Source organism: Arvicanthis niloticus, chromosome 25 (assembly GCF_011762505.2).
Source record: "Arvicanthis niloticus isolate mArvNil1 chromosome 25, mArvNil1.pat.X, whole genome shotgun sequence".
Classification (NCBI taxonomy): domain Eukaryota; kingdom Metazoa; phylum Chordata; class Mammalia; order Rodentia; family Muridae; genus Arvicanthis; species Arvicanthis niloticus.
Window position 1 is genome coordinate 16,993,253 of NC_133433.1, and position 20,385 is coordinate 17,013,637.

General features: G+C 38.9%; 1 protein-coding gene across 1 annotated transcript in view; it reads left to right on the top strand.

Annotated features, from left to right (window-relative positions):
- Necab1 (N-terminal EF-hand calcium binding protein 1) overlaps positions 1-20,385 on the top strand; it is a 150,113-nt gene that overhangs the window by 110,967 nt on the left and 18,761 nt on the right. The window contains exons 7-9 of the mRNA XM_076924129.1: positions 3,957-4,078; positions 7,646-7,722; positions 12,700-12,753. Coding sequence (XP_076780244.1) covers positions 3,957-4,078; positions 7,646-7,722; positions 12,700-12,753 — 253 coding nt within the window. The remainder of the gene's footprint in view (positions 1-3,956; positions 4,079-7,645; positions 7,723-12,699; positions 12,754-20,385) is intronic.

The window sequence follows — 20,385 nt, forward strand, 5'->3', positions numbered from 1 at the left end:
GGTAGAAGTCAATGGAGTCTTGTGCTGCGGCTAAAGCAAAGGGGTTTGATGAGCCTTGGGGATGAGGCGATGACATCTGAGCTAGGTGGTGAGATTGTTCCTGATGTGGTTTTAAAAAGGTGAGCCCCTGGGTGGGCATTCATGAGTAGGTTACTTGAAACATGAAGATAGGGAAAGATGATGTGTTAGCCCTGAGTTTACTCCCTATAGTAAGGCTAGAGACAGAAGAACAAGCAGGCTTTCTTTCCTTTGTGCAGGGGATGAGCAGGGATTCTAACCAAACAGAACCTTAATAATTTAATTTAGAAAATTTCTTTTTTTCTCTCTTTTTTTATTAGATATTTTATTTACACTTCAGATGCCATCCCCTTTCCCCATCCCCCCCCTTAGAAAGCCCCTATCCCATGCCCCCTTTTCCTTTTTGCATTTATACATTTTTTTAAAAAATGTTAATCATAGGCTTTATAAGTTTGGTATTGCTCAATCAGAGGTGTAACCCACTACCCAACCTAGATATATCAACTATCTTTGACTGGTGGAGATACGTGAACATCTGCCTCCCTGTCTCCCCCCTCTTTCTCTCTTTCATCACCTAGCTTCTCCTCTCCTTCTTCTCCTCCTCTTCTTACTCCTTCTCTTCCTCTCAGAACTCCTCCCACCTTAGCTCCTCCTACATATCACCCTTCCTGTTAAAATGAAACTTTTCTCTCAAAATACAATTAGAGCATAATTATGCTGATTTGTACCAGTGAGGTACAAGATAGTCCTAATACCCAGTCCATCATTTTGTTGACTAACCAGAACCTCTGTCGTCTATCCTAACTAAAACATTTAGTTCTGAACCTGGCTTTAGGATGAATGTCAGTTGACGACCATCCACTCAAATCTTTTCTCTCAAGGTAAATAGCCAGGATTGGCTATGAGGCTATAAGTTTTCAACCCCATCAGAGATCCAGAATGACTGAGTTAACTATAATTGTGGGAAGCACAAAGCATAGCTTCTAAAACTTAGCTAATTTATAGAGACCTCTGAACACCTGGACAGTCCCTCTACTTCAAAACGTTGGAGCATCTGTTCTTTCGCCTTCTGGCCCAGGATCATCTGACAGACCTTAGTGCTGCAGAATTATTAAGGGCTGATTACTCTGTCTTGGCAGATATAATCAGTCAACTATTCTGCATGTGTGTCCTTTTCTGGACAGTAATTTGTCTGTAGAAGGAAAGAGGCAATTCTTGCCTAGTGGCTGTCTCACCACAACTGGAATAACTCCAAGGATGCTCAATTTCTTCTTAGAATTCAATATAGGAAGCTGTCAGGAGCAGACAGGTCTCTAATCAAAATGAACATTAATACAGAAATGTTTGTCATGTCAATTCTGTGGATTTCTGATGTTTTGAAAACCAACTATCCATGTAAAGTAATCTGGACTGTTGCCTGTTAACTAGAAAATTTCATTCTATAATTTTGTTACAGATATTTTATGGGTGCTTGACCTGAGTTTCTTTTCCTTCCTCTATTCCAATTATTCTTAGATTTGTTTTTTATATAGTGTCATATATATATTTATTATATATTATATGTAATATATATAATATATTACATACTATATATGATTATATATTATATATTTATATAATATATTTATATAAGAAATATTTATTTATATAATATATTTTATATATTATATAAATAAAATAAATTAGATATATTTTATATAATATATATAAAATATATATTATATATATATATTAGATTTAACACTTTCTTTAACAGAAGTTTCCATTTCTTCCACTGTGTCTTTGATGTTCTTCCATCTCTCATCTCTCCAGTCCTGTAGGTGAAGCTTGCCTCTGAGGTTCCTGTTTGAGTTCCTGAATTTTTCATTTCCAGATTTCCTTCAGTTTGTGTTTTCTTTAATAATTTCTTTAATAATCTATTTCCATTTTTAGCCTGTGACTTTTTGTTCATTCCTTTCACTGTTTGTGTTTTCATTGATTTCTTTGAAGTATTTACTCATTTTCTCTTTAAGGACTTCTACCATATTCATAAAGGCCATTTTAAGCTTTTTTTTTTTTTTTTTTTTTTTTTTTTTTTTTTTTTTTTTTTTGCATTTAAGCTGTGTTTCCAAAATTAGAACCTGCTGTGGTAGGATTTCTGAGTTCTAGTAGAGATGTATTTTCCTGGCTGCTATTGATTATGTTTTTACATGGGTATTTAGGCTCTTGGGTTTTGGAAGATTGCAATTCTAGGTGCTGATATCTGATCTTGTCTTTGTTGGGTGGGTGTATTGTTCCTTGATTTGTGTTGCCATCTCTGGTTCTTTGGAAACTTTTGTAGTTGTATGTTTCTTGGTAGAAAATTCTTCCGGAATCCTGGTAAATGTGACTTCTGGGGATTCCATATAAAATGTGTTTTTAAGTATTGGAAGCTGACACTTGGGAGCAGAGATGGGTAAGGAGTAGGACTTGAGATTTGTGTCCACCAGAGGAAGGAAACAGTGTTCCATCGGGAGCTGCCTAGTCTCCTGGGTGTGGGGACAGAGAGAGGAGAGACTGCAGCAGGTGACCCACTACAGAGCTGGACATGTGACTGGGGACTGGGCTTGGAAGAAGGCAAGAAAAAGCAAAGGTCTGCAGTTGCCCAGTGTCAGGGGAAGCTCTCTTTAAGATGACTGACTGCCCTAAAGCCTTAGTGCCATTAAGCACAAACATGGGGACTCTTTCACACAGAGCTTTGTGAGAAATCTGCCTTAGGAAGTGCTGAGGCTTAGTTTTTATCAAACAAAGGAAACAATCACAAGAAAAAAATAACACAAGATAAAAGCTAATGGGCTCTTTGCTAGTAAAAGATAATTAAGAACTCATTCTCACAAATGCAAATGAGTATTAAAGCTGACTGCCCATAGAGGAAAATAAATACATAGCAAGTGGATCAGATGCTCAAGGGATTTCTCTAGCCATAGGCTAACCTAAGGCCAGTGCAACAATTGGAGATACTGTTCCGAGGATCTCCTTTTCACATCATAAGCACGTATCTTCTGTTCTCACGTTTGCCACATAACTGAAGATAGTTTATGCTCCAGCAATTGTGTTCTGTAAGCCAACCAAGGTACAAGAAAGGCAAACTTACCTTTTGCTAAATACAGCATTTAATCTAAACTTCTTTCTTGGAAGTTCCTTAGAACCTTTCCATGTATTTATCAACAGCTTGAGAGTGGCACATTGGAATGCTAATAGAACACCTAAAATAAAAGTGCAAATATAATGATTTAAGAACGTTGAGTTCTGTTAGAAAGATAAATGGTACAAGAAATACTTGCTAAGAAATGTCTATAAAAGGGGAGTGGAGGCATATCTGGGCATGGGAGGAGGAAGATTCAGTTATTTGGCTTTTTAAAATTTAGTAGATTGGAACAAAAATGTAAAAAATTAATCAAGCAAAGAAAACTCCATAGGTATTCTCAAATTGATGCAAAACACTACACATCATGAACACATATCTTATTTCTATTAAAGACTTGGCCAATGGGGCTGGAGAGATGACTCAGAGGTTAAGAGCACTGACTGCTCTTCCAGAGGTCCTGAGTTCAATTCCCAGCAACCACATGGTGGCTCACAACCATCTGTAATGGGATTTGATGCCCTCCTCTGGTGTGTCTGAAAACAGCTACAGTCTACATAAAATAAAATACATAAAATAAACAAACAAACAAAAAAAAAACTTGGCCAATGATAGAAAGATAGGTTAGGTTACAAACTAAATTTTACGTGGGCCTTTCATTTGGGTATTATCTCAACAATGAGCCTGTCTATCCAGAGCATGTTTGCAGGCAGTGTTTCTTCCACATCTCCACTAAATATCCCAGGAACCCTTAGTAGTTGATACTTTAGCATCTCATCCTAGGAGAAGATACTGAAGCTCTGACAGTAAAGCTCAATGTTGGCTCTTGTTTCAGGCAAGGGCCATCCAAGCCAGAAGTCCTGTCCATTCAATGGCCTGGAAAGCGATCCAGCCGCCGAGTCCAGAGACACAACAGTTTCTCCCCCAACAGCCCGCAGTTCAATGTCAGCAGTCCAGGTAAGCCGACCTAGACGCTCTTCCTCATCGTGTGGATAGGTTAAAAGCAGAAGCCTGGAATGCTTCCCCTTTACCAAACGCATGTGAAACCGAGGAGGGGCCGAGTATTGGGAAGTGAGGAGGTAACCTCTTGCCAGTCCTGTCAGATCCTTGCAGATGTGCCTGGATGGCTCACAGAGGGATGGACACAGCAGAAAGCACTCTAGCCAGTTCCCAAGACACTTGCACGATGGGGCACCCTAGTTCTGAACTTGGTCCTCCACCCGTACCTTCTCCCTCTCCAAGTCACCTGAAGTGTGTATCATAAACTCATCTAGAAAAATCTTAGGATTAGCCATAGCTGAGGTTTCTGAAGATTGTGAGTTCATATAATGCTTGTCGGGCTAATTCTGACTGATTTGAGTATTACATTTTAACTATAACATTTACAGTTATTGTAAAAAAACATTCTGAAATATGCAAGCTCATGTTTGCCCAGTATTCAAGTAACTATTGTAAACACGAATGTATGCAAACACATCTGCACTTGAACGCATCAGCTGAACATTTTAACACAAATACTTCAAGCATTTCAAGCACATTCCACTTGATCGGAAGATGTGGAAGTGTCCTTTTGAACAGTCTTATTCTACCCCAAATCCTTACACAATGGAGATGTGTAACCACATTCTTCCAGATCACTCAGAAACAAACAATGCTCAGAATAGAAAATGATTTGTCCGTGATCATATGGACTATTAGCCCATTTTTATTGTCAAAGAAGCCCAATAGTTACAACTACAAATATTTTTTATTCCTCATGAGTATGGTGTGTAGAGGTTTGAATACTATAAGCCAGGCTCTAGGCTAAGTTCTGTGCTCCTGGTGTAGCTTCACCTGGAATAAGTAACACTCAAAGTATTTTTTGCCTCCTGGTAGGTATCAGAAGTACAAGCAGCCAGACCCAAATTATAAAAATACATTTAAAGTACAATGTTAGTCTTGCCACCTAACTTTCCACCGGCCAAATAAGTCACATGTCAAGCCTCCTAATCATGGAGAAAAAAACTATGCCCCTCAAAGGAGCAAGAGATGTACAAAGTTGCCCCTGCTGACTTGCACAGGAACTGTGAAGAAAAAAAAAAAAAAAAAAAAAAAAAGCAAGAAGTAAGACACCAGATTACAGACTGCTTTCATGGCTGGAAAATGGCAATCCCAAGGACAAACATAGGTTATAGAATTTCCATTTCAACCATTTAGAAACCACAGAGCCAGTGAGATGCCTCCAGGAGTAAATGTGTTTGCTGAGTTTGATCTCCAGAATCCACACGGTAGAAAGTCAAACCCCTGAGCTAAACCAGCTCCCACAGGTTGTCAGATGACTTTTACATACATGCCTTGAAATGCATGAATTTCCCCTGTACATGCATACACATATGTGCTTGCACACACACACACACACACACAATAGATAGATAGATAGATAGATAGATAGATAGATAGATAGATAGATAGATATGATATGATATGATATGATATGATATTTTTAGAAAAAATAGAGAAATTAGTTATGGCCATGCTATCCTGAATGCATCCATCACTTATAATTTTAAAAACTAAGTAGGAAGAGGCCTAGTTAGTGCTTGGATTGAAAGGCATAGACGAAGCTATAGTTCCCAGGGACTTTGATTCTTCTTAAACCTTTGTAGGCAACAACTCAGCTTAGAAATTGCTTCTTAATTTGCTAATTAAAAAGTAAATATACTGGGTTTTGGATCTAAAATGCGTTATTTAAACTCATTTCCAATACCACTTCTTTGATGCAGTGCCAATGTTTTTTTGTTGTTGTTGTTTTTGGTTTTTTACTTTATAACTTGTTGGTCCATTTCTTCCTTCCGAAAGACAGATACAAAAGTACTTTTTGATAGAAATCACTATGCCTTACTTTTGCACTCTTAAAAATTAATGGAATTTACTGTGCTATTTCTGTATGGGAACAGTACCTCTTTATGATTTAAGTCTTGATCCCACTTCTTTCTATGTTAAAGCAAGACTTGGAGCTGTGAATTCAATATTGCCCTCATTTGAAGGAAGAGTAACTAATATAACTTGGACAAGCACTTGTGAGACATCTTGAATGAGCTGTCATCAGCACATAGGAAGCTAGGATGCCCATGCCAGGTTTCAGACCATATCTTCTTTTATATCTTTCTATAATAATAGTTACAGGGATATAACAAGCAGTGTTTGCACAATGTTTCAAGTGATGTTTTCTGTATAATCCGGAGAATGATCTATAACAGCCATATTTTGGATTTCAAATGAGCTTATCAAGAAAATAACAAGCCAAAGTAAAAGAATAAGGAGAGGGGGGGAAGGAGAGGGAGAGGGGAGATAGAGATGAAGGTGAGGAGAGGGGGAAAGAAAGAAAATATTATCAAAACAAGCTCTTAAGACATCCCACCGAAACTGACTGAGGAAGCCCTGTTAAGGCAGCCAGCTGGATTTGCTCAGGTATAGCCCCAGTTACACCCTTTGATGAGGCTTCTAAGTAAAAGAACAAATAGCAACATCTAAAGATGAGGTCATCAGACTGGGAAGCTGAGGCCGGCAAGTGGAATTCACAGTTGAGCTTCTCTTCATGGATATTCTTTCACTACAGGCCCTCTTATATCATGGGGGAAACAATAATAACACTTGTTGGCAATGCTTAACCTGCACCTCTCAGGGGTATAATGTGCTTACACTTGAGTTGTTCTGTTGTTCTAGTTCCTCCCTGCTGCAAAGTAAGAGAGCCTGCTCGTCCCCAGACAAGGAGCCTTAGAGGACACTTTGAAGCAAACATGCTTGGGGCTGAAATGAAGAGGGAGGGCCATCCTACTTCTAAAGCCACTTCTCAGTGAGCTGAAACAGCACATGACGACATTCTGCCAGTATAACATATTTTACACAGTACCAGATATGCAGATATTATATATATATATATATATATATATATATATATATCCACATTTATACATATACATCATTTACATATATATAATAAGTAAATTTCATGCACATAGGTATAGAACAAGCTCCAGTTTACACTCTGGACCTCTAAGCCATGACTAAAGGGTCCTTGTATTCCCAGGTTAGTCAGCGGGAAGGGGAACGCCAGCCACCTTGCTGTTATACTTCTTTTGCATCACCGTGCCAAATCAACAGTCTGATTTTATCTGTTCCTGCCCTTGCCTTACAGATGAGTTTAGAATCAGGGCTTTCCTTCTTTTTCCAAAGAAAAGTATTTTATCAGATTGTAAAAAGGGCTCAGCAAGATCTGTTCTCTTGAGCCTTACAGGCTAGTACGGTACACAATAATTTTCTAAAAAGAAACTTTTTAAAGGAGCAGGGGAGGCTTGTGAATGAAGCCAGTGATGCAGGGATTTCTGTGAGTTGGGTACTTAGAAATCGCTCATGGGATACATTTTTAGGAATGTGTTTAATAGTCAATGACACAGCATTCTCTCTTCAGGATGAAAAGATAGATAACTAAACACTTAACATTCTTAAATTTTTAACTTTCTGCCTTTGTGATTTCCTGCCAAGCATTGTTAGAGGAAGACAACCAGTGGATGACCCAGATAAACAGACTCCAGAAATTAATTGACAGACTGGAAAAGAAGGTAGGTACAACCCTCACCCCCCGAAAAATCTAACTGGCTCTATGGATGTCTGATTGGTAGTTACAAGGCCTTGTTTTCTGATTGGTTATTTATTTGCTTGTTAAATAGGAAAGCTCATAATTTCGTTTAAAATAAGGTCTGGGGCTGATAATTAAATGAATTCTTTAGATTATGCTTGAATGTTGCTAATCAATCTCATAAAGACATACAAGTGAGGCGTTGAGAATCTTTTAATTTAATTAGGGGGCAGGGTTATTCTTTGCTCAACTTCTAGAGATTAACACACTAATCGACAGTTTTAGTGTTAAGTCCTCAAGGTAAGCAGGAATATGATGAAGACATGTTTGGAGCTACATTGTATGTTCCTACGTAACATATCATTTTGGTTTGATTTGGTTTGGTTTGGCTTGGTTTGGTTTGGTTTGGTTTGGTTTGGTTTGGTTTAGTTTTCGAGACTGGATCTCTCAGTGTAGCCCTGGACTCACTTTGTAGAGCAGACTGGTCTCAGATTCAGAGAATCACCCGAGATTTGCCTGCCTCTGCCTCTCAGCTGCCAGGATTTTAAAGTGTGTGCCACCATCACCAAGCATAAGTAACATATCTTTATGGACCTATTCAGAGTGTATCGAATGTGGTAACATAGTAGCAATGTTTTGTTCGGTTTTGAGAGTAAAGGCAACCTTTCAGAAAAGGTATAATTTATACTTTTTAAATGATGATGACTCAATTAATAATTTAATTATGAGTAATAGAAATCATCTTTCTAAATTAATAAAATTGAGAAGTTTCTAGAAGGTATGGGAACGCTCACAAAAATCAACAGGTACTTTGAGACATGAGCCAAGGACCAACCTTGGCTTGGAGAGGGATTCTGAGGAAAGGGTGTTTGAGAGAGGCAAAACAAAGGACTGAAAGTCAAATCATGGGTTACAAACTGATGGCAATGTTCTGCTTGAGATGGCTCCCTAGACACCTCTCTGTAGATAGCTCTTGGCTCTGTAGTCTGCTCAAGACAGCTCTCTCTTGAGACAGCTCTCTCTGTTTGAGACAGCTCTCTCTTGCTAAAAATTTTTTCTTAAAAGCTCTTTGGATAGCTTATGGATTTTCTGACCACAGTCAGAAAAGCTGCCATTAAATATTCTTGGATTTTCCAACCAAGTCAGAAATCCTGTTAGAAATTTCCTAAAATGTAATTCTTGTGTTTTCTGATCAAAAATCACAAAGCCAGGGAACATTCTGAAAGAGCTGTGTCACTCTTCAGACAGCTTTCTTTGGATGGCTGCTAGAAAACATTCTGAAAGAGCTGTGTTCGGTCTCTAAGTAATTCTTGAAATTTCTGATCAGAAATCCTGTTAGAAAAAAAAAATTCTAAAGAGCTGTGAAAATTCTAAAAAAAAAAAAAAAAAAAAAGTACTGCTATCACTCCGTGCTGGCTCAACTCATGCAGACCAGAAGTACAGTCTTTTACTTTTATATATGAATTTAATCATTTATTTCAGATTCCCTCTTGGCCATCAGCATTCCATGACATTAGCCCCTTGTCTCTTAGAAAAAGGACAGTAAGTACACCTTTCTTAACATTGCAAAAGAACTTAGAGATCTGCCCACCTTTGTAAACTTAGCTTCATAGGAGCTTGACGTTCAAACACAGTTCCCTAAAGCTCTTTATCTTTTTCCTTGGTATTTTGACAAGCTGGCTCATAGTGCAGCTGCCTCTGCTCTCTTAGGTCTATGAAGCTCCTTATATAATTCACACTGCACCCTTATATTTTACATAGTTGAGAAATTATACATTTTTGAACTCATATTTTCAGAGTTCTTTTCCACAGCCTTATGGTCTGTCCTGAAAGTCCCAGCATTCTACCATTTTGCAAATACCTTAGAAACATCCTTGCCTCCCAGCCTCGTGCTGTTTCTGATTGTCATGGAGGCATTAACCTTGGTAGAGAGGACATTTCTCAAAGGAGGAACATGAAAATATGTACATTATCATACAAACAAGCCATGGTTGCCCACAGTAACCATTGACACCCACGGAGGCCCACTCCCTGATGGCTCTGTTCCACGGATGGGAACCATGTCATTCCATCTTTTACAAGGCTCAGCAGAACTTAGCAGACATGAATTCAGGAACCCAAGCAATAAAACAACTCTAGATGTGTATGTAGCAAGAGCCACAGTGTCTTTCTGGGGTTCTGTCCACTAGAATTAATGAGCTCAAAATATTCCCAGTCTGTCTGTATTCTACTAACCATTCCATTTCTGAGTGGGAAGGTGAATTGGTGTCGTTAGGATCACGTGATAACATCTGAGAGAAAGAGAGGGGAATATTCTAACCATCTCAGACCACTGCAGTGGTAGGAGAAGAGTTAATTCATGGAAAAGAAAATGTATTGACACTAATGTTGGAATAAATGTTGATTGGCTAACAAACTTTTTATTTGAGCTAAAGTTTAGTAGACAAAGAAGAAATCAATAGCAGAAGGCAGTAAAAGCACAGAAGTGGAGCATCTGAGCTGAGTCTTTCACTTAGGGAAGCAGTGAGGATACAGTGAATCGGTGCCTGATCATGATGGGCATTAAGTAATAGACTAAGGAATTTGGGTTTGGTAAGGAGAACAACCAGACACATTTATTATTTTTTAACTTATAATTCAGCTGAACACAGAGATGGGTCCACAGTAAGTGAGTGAATGGAAATGAACGCCTTAGGAGATTAGAAGTGGAGTTAACATCACCACCAGGTAGAGGGGTATGGGGGGGGGAAGGCACATGACCAGCAGAGGAATTCAACCTATCAGTATGCACTCATGGACACAGGAGAGACAAGTGATAAGCCATTTTTGAGATGCAATGAGAAAGACAGCTGCTTTCTGGGTGCATCAATTTCAATGTACAATAAGAAAAGATATCTTTAAGTGACAGTAAGAGAGGTCAGGCTGGCACCACCAAGGTGAAAATTCAAGGCCTAAAGATGTGCAAGGTTGCTGGAAACTATGTTCTCTCTGTACGAGAATAGCCAAGTCAGAGGGAAGTAACGTTGGATTCCTTCAGCCTTTTGGCCAGGGCATCTTCACTGATATTGGTCTCCTACTGTAGGAAACACATGAACTATAAACATGTGGCAAGTCAACTTTCTACTTTCCTCTTATGAGAACTGAATTGTCAACTGGGACTAAAGGAAACCATGAATTTTAGTTTTCTAATGTCAGAAGCCCTGGAAATACTAGACCCTGTTTTGTAAAAAAAAAAAAAAAAAAAAAAAAAAAAAAAAAAACAATGCAAAGATAGGAGTTCCTGTGTTAAATAAGTTTAGATTCTTTTATAGAACAGATGTCTCTTTTGTAGTGGTTTTGAAGTTCTAAGCAAAACTGTCTCTTCTTGGCATATGAAATATGTACAGTTCTTTTTTCCGAAATGGTTTAAACTTTAGTAACGCCTTTCTCCCTGTTTTAAATCAAAGTTTTGTCACATCCCTTTCTTTCCTGGACTTTTGTCTTTCTCTCCTCCTATGAATGGTTTTACTGTGAGAGCAGCATCCCAGAGATTTGTGGAAAGCCTGGACCTCCAGCTGTGTGGCGCTCAGCGTGAGCTGTCTTAATGAGTGGTGGAGCAGTATGGGTTCAGTTTTCTTGTGTGACTTATTCTGTACTGTGCTGAATTAGGTTTCCAGAGAAAACTATCCAATTGCCAAGCGGTGGCTAAGTGCATGTCATTTCACCACTGACTCCCTTGTTTCCCATGGCTGTTAGCACTGAGTTTGATCTCCCTGTTAAAAGGAAGTGTACCTGAAGCAGAGCATACGTTTTCCCCATAAGTATTTATGATAATCCTTCCTAAACTATAAACTAAACAGAATTCCATTCAAGGAGTTGGAGGTTAATGATATTTGTGATTCCTATGACTTTTTCGGGATTTTGTTCTGTCCTTTCTCATCTCCATGAGTAACAATGGCTAATGGGAATGCTCTAAAGTTATAACCATGCTATGTTTGAATCTATACAAAATACCTTCAGGGCCAGGAGGATGGCTCTAGCTGTAAAGTGTTCACCATGCAATGATGGGAGCCTCGGTTCAAACACTCAGAGCCGTGGGTGCCAGGAGCATCCATCTGGAATGCCATCATTCTGCCACTCTCTAATTCTGCAATGGCTACCTACCGTGTGCCCGGCAGCATCTGGCAATTAGCAGTGCAGAAATATTTAAACCGCATAAATTCATTTGGTCTCTAAAAAGACAGACAAAAAAATATGTGAAAGAATCTAAGAAAAAAAAATCATACTATGAACTTCAGCTGAACTCCAGAAGTGAGCAGTGTGAGTAGATACAAAGGCTCCATACTTAAAGAGAGTGGTCTGAGGAAGTCTGTGTTAAGAATGCTACATTAAAACTGGGTGTAAAAGACGTACACTGTGGTGTGCACATGACCACACACACACACACACATACACACACAGAGAACTTTTAAGTTTTTTTTAAATCTTTATTTTATTTTAACAAATATTAGTAGTATTTTCATTTATTTTTCAATTCACCAATTTTAGTCAAGAAAAAATTGTGCTGGAACATAAAAACATTATTACAATAGACAAATATCTATAATGGCTTCCCAAGGAAGAGAAAGATGTGATAATACAATAAAGGCAATCTGTCTGTTCTGCTAGCCATGCTAACTTTATTCCTCCTCTGAACGCATTTCCAGTTTCCCTCCTCCCCTGATCTCTGATGACATCAGTGAAGTGAACAGCAGTATCAACTTGGACTTACGATTGACTCTCAGCTGTGATATAGTATCTCTTTACTAGAACAGCTCAATCTTTTAAATGAAAATTGGTTCATCTCCTTTCAAATAACAAAGTTCTTTGGGCTTGATATTAGCCATGAAACAAAACTACTGTATGGTTTTATGCTGATTGATTTTGTTATGTAATTGGCATCTTTTTTCTTTTTCTCTGCCTTTACTTCCTCTGACTGAAGGATCTGAAACTTGAACCCCTGGAAGAAGAAATTATCGAAGAGAACACTAAACCTGTGAGTGGCTCCCATCTCAAATGTTCAGAAACACTTTGAAGACAAAACTTACTTTCCTCAAAATCTAGTACATCCGTGATAAGTTGAAACCTAAGTAATGAAGAGACACATTTCACTTCTAAATTTACCATGGCATTTATTATCATATGTATTATTTGTTGCTTCCAATAAGAATAAGAATTTCATGGCCTGCAAAAAGCATTAAGATAAACCAGTCATTAGCTGCTGGCTACTAAACGCCAGGAACACATTATGTATAGAGATTTCAGCAATCACAGACACAATTTTAGCTATTTTCCAAGTAAGCTCCTTTGCTCTTTGCTTAAAGGTCTTATTCATTTTGCTTTGCTAACATGGATTTGTGGAGGCCTAATGCTTCACATTCAGTAAGCACCAGTTGCTCATGTGAGTGAACTTTTTGTGTACAAGGTGCAAAGATGAAGTTTTTATATACATATGAGACAATGGGTTGTTGCATTATTGAATATGATGGGCAGAGAAGGATACCATTCAGATGTTATCCTAAAGGCATTTTGTAAACACCACTAGGTTGATTGTGGTTAAGACCTAAGCTGAAACCTAGTCCTGTCTATCACTGTATCTCCAGCATTTAGTTCGTGAAATACTAAGAGATCAAGTCATTAACCTTCAAGATAACCACATGGGGGGAGGGGGACACTATCATTAGCCTCATTTCATAGATGAACAAAATAAGGTGCAGAGAGATTTAAGTTTACAGCCAAACGGCGTTAAGTCCAAAGCTGAACTTACACTCGGTCTCAACACACTCATCACACTGTCAATGCAGTATCTCTTGGTTTTCTTGATGGAACTAAGAAGCAGATTCCGACAATAATCACACCAGGCAATAGGTCTCACGTGGGAGGTTTGTTAAAGGGAGGGGAGAGGGAGACATAGAGGCTGCCTCTGGGAGGAGGACAGGAAGAAGGATTAGGAGAAGGAAAAACATGGCTTTTTAATCAGACAGTGTGGTGCATGCCCAGGAGGACATGAGACAAGGGCAACAATGGGACTGTGTTGCCTCTAGGCAGCTAGTAGATGAGTATCTTGTCACCAAGTCCCTCAGGGTGGCCAGGAATGTGCCTGACTGCTAACATTGTCATGGGGTCCCCTTGGACTGGCCAAGGAGGTGTCTGATTACTAACTTTTCTCACCACTGCAGTAGAGGTGCTTTTGGCTAGCAAGGCTGTAGATTAACAGGTGAATTTTGTTTCTTTGTTCACAAAATTTTACCAGCATGGGAACAGGTTAGAATATTTGGCAGGCTTATTTTTCTAAACATAGAAAATCTAGACATTATTGTATCTAACTTTCTAAGCACTGAACTATTGTATCATGATAAATCCAAGATGCATAACTTATTTATTTATTTATTTACTTATTTATTTACTGATTTATCCTAATACCCATTTTCCCCCATCATCCCAAAGTAAGAGAAGTAAGATATTACAGACAAAATCTTTTTATTTACTGCTCTAGTTGGTGGTGTGAACCTGGGAAGGAGGGCCTAAAACTGAAGCAGACTAAAGTCTCATACAATATCCAAGTTTATTCAGAGCATCAAGCAATTTGTATACTCTGAAAGATAAGAAGAGTCACCTGAGTAACGTGTATAATCACAAGGACAAGCTTCACTTGGCAAGAACATGTTTTCCACAGAGGCACATGGATAAACACAGCTGACGTACCCTCGTTCCTATCTGGTACACGTAGGAGGTAGAAAAGCGTATTCGGAGAGTAGTTCTATGCTTTGAAAAAAAACCGAGGTCCCAAGACTCTTGTGTTGTTTTCTGAGAGTTTTGTTTGTTTCTTTGTTTTTGTTTTGTTTTTACAAACACTCAAAATCCTCAGATGACTTCATTCTTGGACCTCGTTCCAACAATAAGACTATGTATTCACCCTTGATCTTATGACATAAACACCATTATTTCAATCTTATGTACCCAAACCTAAGAAAAACACATGACTTATTTAAGGACTCATATCCAGTAAGAGTGAAGTCAATTCAAAAGATACTTATACTACTTGCTCTTGAGAAAGCAAAAAGAGAGAGCAAGACAGGAGAAACTGAAGAAAATTTCACAACTGTTAAGTACTCTAGATAGTTTTTAGAGGTACCTCAAATCTAGAATGAGTAAATATATATATATATAATTCATTAAAGAAAATTCACTAACAGTCACTTGCTAAAAGCAAAAGTATTTTTCATTTTAATCAGCCCACCAAAACCAAAAAACTGAAGGACCATCTATGAGCAGTCTGGTGAAAAGGTTCAGAAATAAATTTGTGAATACTATTTGTCAGAAAAAAGATTCTTTAACTAGAATCAGTAATGTGATAAAGGATATTATATAAATGTATACATTTTCATAAGGGAATATGATCTAATATAGGGGAACAAATACTAAGAGTCAGAGGGAATAGTGAACAACAACAACAAAAAAGCTTTCTAAATCTACATGTTCAAAGCTCACATGAACTCACAGAGATTGAGGCAGCATTCACAGGGCCTGCACCAGACTGTACCAGGTCCTCCTTGCTCATATTATGGCTTCCAGTTTAACATTTTAAATGGAATTCTAAGAACGTAAATGAGCAGATCTCTGATTTGTCCCTTCCTTTGGACTCTTTGCCTTCTGTTTGTCTTGTCCAACTCCAATGTGATAGTTTTTGTTTTATCTTACTACATTTTATTGTGTTATATTTTATTATTATTCCTTCGAAACCTGTTTGTTTTCTACTTAGAGTCAGAAAGAGGTGAATCCAGATGGGAAAAGGAGGTGGGGAGGGACAGGGAGGAGTAGGGGGAGGGGAAATTGTAATCAGGATATATTGTGTGATTTAGAAAAAGAAAGAAAAGGAAAAACTATATTTAATAAAAGGAAGAAAAGACAAATGAAAATAAAGATTTAGTTACAATGTAAGAGAAAAGACATTTTACTTCTGAGGACATACTCAAGGTCCAATTGTAATGAGTAGAGCATGTTCAGTAGAACAGGCAACAGTAGATGTTTATTCTAGGTGCCATCTAAGTAAACACAACTTGGAACAGTAACCACAACTTTATGGGTAGGGAATTGAGGTGGGATCAGTGGCATGGGTCCTGTGACCCCGTGACTTCTTTTAGGTGTCTAAGGCCAGCAATACATCAGCTTCACTGGTGTTGGGCAAGCCATTCACACATATAGAGGTTCAGAACTGCTCCTTGTGGGCTTAATTCACAGAATACCACCTGGTTTTAATGCATAAAGTTGTGCTGAGATTAGGCCTTCCCCATTTGTTTATGTAGCTCAGCAGTTCTTAACCTATAGGTCACCCCGTTGGAGGACCTATCAAAAAATATCTTGCATATCAGATTTTACATTATGACATGGGCAAAATTAGTGATGAGGTTGCAATGAAGTAATTTTATGGTTGAGGGTCACCACAACATGAGGAACTGTATTAAAGGGTCACAGCATTAGGAAGGTTGACAACCACTGCTGTAGTCTGTAACTGTGGTCACATAATATCACATTTGAGTAGTCGCAACAGGAACCAAGTAACACAGAAAGCTTGAAATATTTACTGTCTGATTACAGAAAGCCTTTGCAGGTCTTGTTCATGTGACAATCTCAGGGTCAAGAGAGAGAAAAGATGAAACTAACAGTTCCTTGTGTCCTTATTCGAAGTTGTAGCCACCTCTACAGCATTTAGTTAGCCAAAACCAGTTAGAAAGCTCAACCAGGTCCATGGTGAGGGAAACAAAACCTGGAACTTTGTGAGGAAAATAAGTTACATTCCAAAGGGCCTATAGTTCTGGAGTAGTGGAGGCCTCTGGTCAATTCCAGCATTCATCCTACTGCATCATGTAAGGATTGCCTCAAACTGAAAGAATTATAGAAAAACAGGTAAATGCAGGTCTACAGTTCACTCCTATATCTAAGATAGTCCCTGAGAAATGCCTGACCCAGAAGTCCTTGCAGATGTCTATGAAAGAGCATGTCCATCACCATGTAGTCGGAAATCAATTTTATTGCATTATTAATACTAAACCAAGTTCCTGGGAGAATCATACAAAGAGCTGATTGTTCATTCAAAATCTTGGGAGCTAGTCACAGGTTTTCTTCTTCTGATTCTTGATCTCTGACCCAGAAAGTTGGATTATTATATTCAAAGATGGCTATTATGGGAAAAATAGATCAACTTTGCAAGATTGTTCCAATACAATTTTTAAAATGTTGTTTTTCCAGGATAAAGCCCGCACAGTGATTCGGGGCCCATAATCTCGCATCTCTTCTTCCAAAGATAGGCCTTTCTCCTACCAACAGAAGAAAAACAAACAAACAAAATCCAAAAAGAAATGTGATGGTTCATGTCCTTCATAACTTTAGCTTCAAATGTGGTACCTAGAAATCCTGTTTGAATCTTTCAATTAAAAACAAAGGCAACAAGTGATTGCACCTAAGTGCAGGAGAGGGTGTTACTAAGTCCCAGAGTGTGGCTGGAAAACAAGCAATGTGCACTGTGGGGTCTGACCATCTAATCTGCATGGACACCCCTTTTAGAACAACACATACAGACCCCTCTACAAGGGAGAACATCTAAAGCTCTAAGTACTGCCTGTGGTGGTTTGAATATGCTTGGCCCATGGGAAGTGGCACTATTAGGAGGTGTGACCTTGTTGGAGTAGATGTGGCCTTGTAAGAGGAAAGATGTCATTGTGTAGGGCAGGCTTTGAGGTTTCCTATGTTCAGGCTATACCCAGTGGGTAAGAGAGCCTTCTCCTGGCTGCCTGCAGAAGACAGTCTCCTTCTGGCTGCCTTCGGATCAACATGAAGAAATCTCAGCACCTTCTCCAACACCATGTGTCTACCTGCAGGCTGCCAGGCTTCTTGACATGATGATAGTGGACTGAACCTCTGAAACTGTAAGCCAGGGCCAATTAAATAATTGCCTTTATAAGAGTTGCCTTGATCACAGTGTCGCGTCACAGCAATAAAATTTTAAAACAATGCCTTAGCTCACAATCTTGGATCTTATGAATCTTATGAATCTTATGAATCTTATTAATATTATTAAGTCCTCTTTGTTAGGAATTGGTCTACGGAGGTCTGACAAACATGAATTATAGAAAAGAAAACTAAAAGGAAAGAGAGATAGAGATAGAGAGAGAGAGAGAGAGAGAGAGAGAGAGAGAGAGAGAGAGAAGACAAAGACAGAAAGACAGAGATCAAACTGGGCCAAAAAGGAACAAATGAGGTGGGTGGATGAGAAGCACGCATCCCTCACTGCTTGATTGCAACAATGAATTCAAGCTGAGAGACACTTTTCAGCTAGGAAATTCAGTGATTAGACACTGAGTCTCAATTCCTGGAATAGTCTTGCAGCTGAATTGTTTTTGTGAAAAATTTATTTCCCGGGTCATTAACATCTGTGATCATCTGTAAAAGCCAACTGAAGAACATCCCCTTCCTGGGGAACTGGGGTGGAATATACTATTCATAGCCTGTTGAGTGTTCCTATATACTTGTGGACTCAACTATAGTTCTAATAGCAAAACAGCTAAAGAGTTTAATATTTCATTGCCAATGCAATGCTGTTTCTCAAAAATCTGTTGAACTTATTATCAACTTATATGTAGTCAACTTCCTGTGTGAGCTAGTATCATTACTAGCTAGTCTTATTCTTTTGCTAAGCCCTTTAAAGGCAAGAAGTTATGTGTGTGTGTGTTCATGTGGCACTGGGGGTTGAGCTGGGATTTATGAATGCTCGCCGGTGCTCTACTACTGAACATAGCACTAGAAGTCAGTCTTTATCATTCACTGCAGCTTAGAACTCAGCATATAGTATTTACTATAATAAAATAAGAAGCATTTGTTGGTATGTTAGTCTTCTACTGCTGAGAAGACACACTATGACCAAGTCAAGTTTGATAAAAGACAGCATTTAACTGGGGACTTGCTTACAGTTTCAGAATCTTAATCCATTTTCATCATGGCGGGGAGCCTGGCTGCATGCATTGTCATATACTACTGGAGCAGTAGCTGAGAACTACATCCTGATCTGCAAGTCAGTCAAGAGAGTGGGGAGAGGAGAGCAGAAGGGGGAGGTTCTTCCCCCTCTTCCCCCCCACCCCTCCTGTGACACACCTGTTCCCCTGTTCCTCCACCAATGTCACCCCATTTCAGTAAAGACACATTTTCTAATCCTAATCCTGTCAAATAGGGCCACTTCCCTTGGTGACTCTATTTGAGCCTATAGGGGCAATTCTTATTCAAACCACCACAGCTGGATATATTTAATGCCTCTCATAGTTCCTAGAATACAATCAGTGTTTGACAAATAATAGCCATTTAACAAGCACTGAGAAATTGAATGGAATAGGGAACAGAAGATCAGGGGTTGAACTCTAGTCTCTCTGCTACATGATTAACAGTATTGGGCAAGTTTTGCATATATTCCGCATAATTCTTGTGAGTTGTCTCTCAAATTTGTTTTTGCATTCTTGTGAGGCTATGTTCACACTTTCTGAATTTCTCTCTCAATCCTTGCAGAAGAAAAAAGGACTAATATTGAGACCTATACTTCCATGAGAGGCACACAGGCAGGGCTCTGGGGAAGACTTTAACCTATAATTGTTAAAATGGTGATGAGATTTGTTGGGAAAAGCAGTTAGTAGGCAACCCATTGTGAGCTATTAAATGGGTGTATTAGCAATTTTCTTGTTGCTGTGGCAAAATATTTGACAAAAGCAACTTAAGGAAGGAAGACCGCACTACTTAGTTGGCCTTACTGTTTTGAGGGTGCACTGTGCCATGGCAGAGAACCAGCAGGATGTGGGGGCTGCTGGTTATATTGTATCCACATTAGCTTGCTTTCTCCTTATTCAGTACAGGACCACAGCTCGGAGAATGGTGCCCACCACAGTTAAACAAGGTCCTACCAGCTAAGTTAACCCAATACAGAAACTCCTTCACTGACCACACACAGAGGTTTATCTCTTAGGTGATTCTAGATCTGGTCAAGTTGATGATGTTAACATCACATAGGGTTGTGACATTCTGAATAGCACTTGTTGTAAATGGGTAAAATATGATAGCCTGTTGAGGTTTGGTCCGTTACTATCTATTGTAACATTAAATACCAGCTCCTCAAGGTCTGATTGTCCTCAGGAGGAGATCCTCACTTAACCAAGTGATGCTATGTAACCTTGCTTCCTGAGTTATCTCTGATTGGTCAATAAAGATGCCTATGGCCCATAGCTGGGCAGAAGAGAGGTAGCCAGGACTTTGGTTCCCAGGATTGGGGTCTGAGGCAAGACCACTATGAAAAGAGAAGGTGGAGAAAAGGGGAAGATGCCATGTGGTAAGGGATCCTGAGAACTGTCCATGAGGGCTGGCAAGTTGGAATAAGCAGCTCAAGCCAAACACGGCAAGTCAGATCTTGGGGTTATTTACAGGGAAGAAGACAAAACAGCCATAGAGGGTTGATACTAGAGCTGTTAAAGTTTATTATAAATATAAAAGTTTTGTGTCTTTTATACGGGAACTGAATGATCTAAGGCAGGGTAAAAACACCCCCCCCCAATTGATATTAATATTTGCCACAACAATAGCTTTTTAATCACTG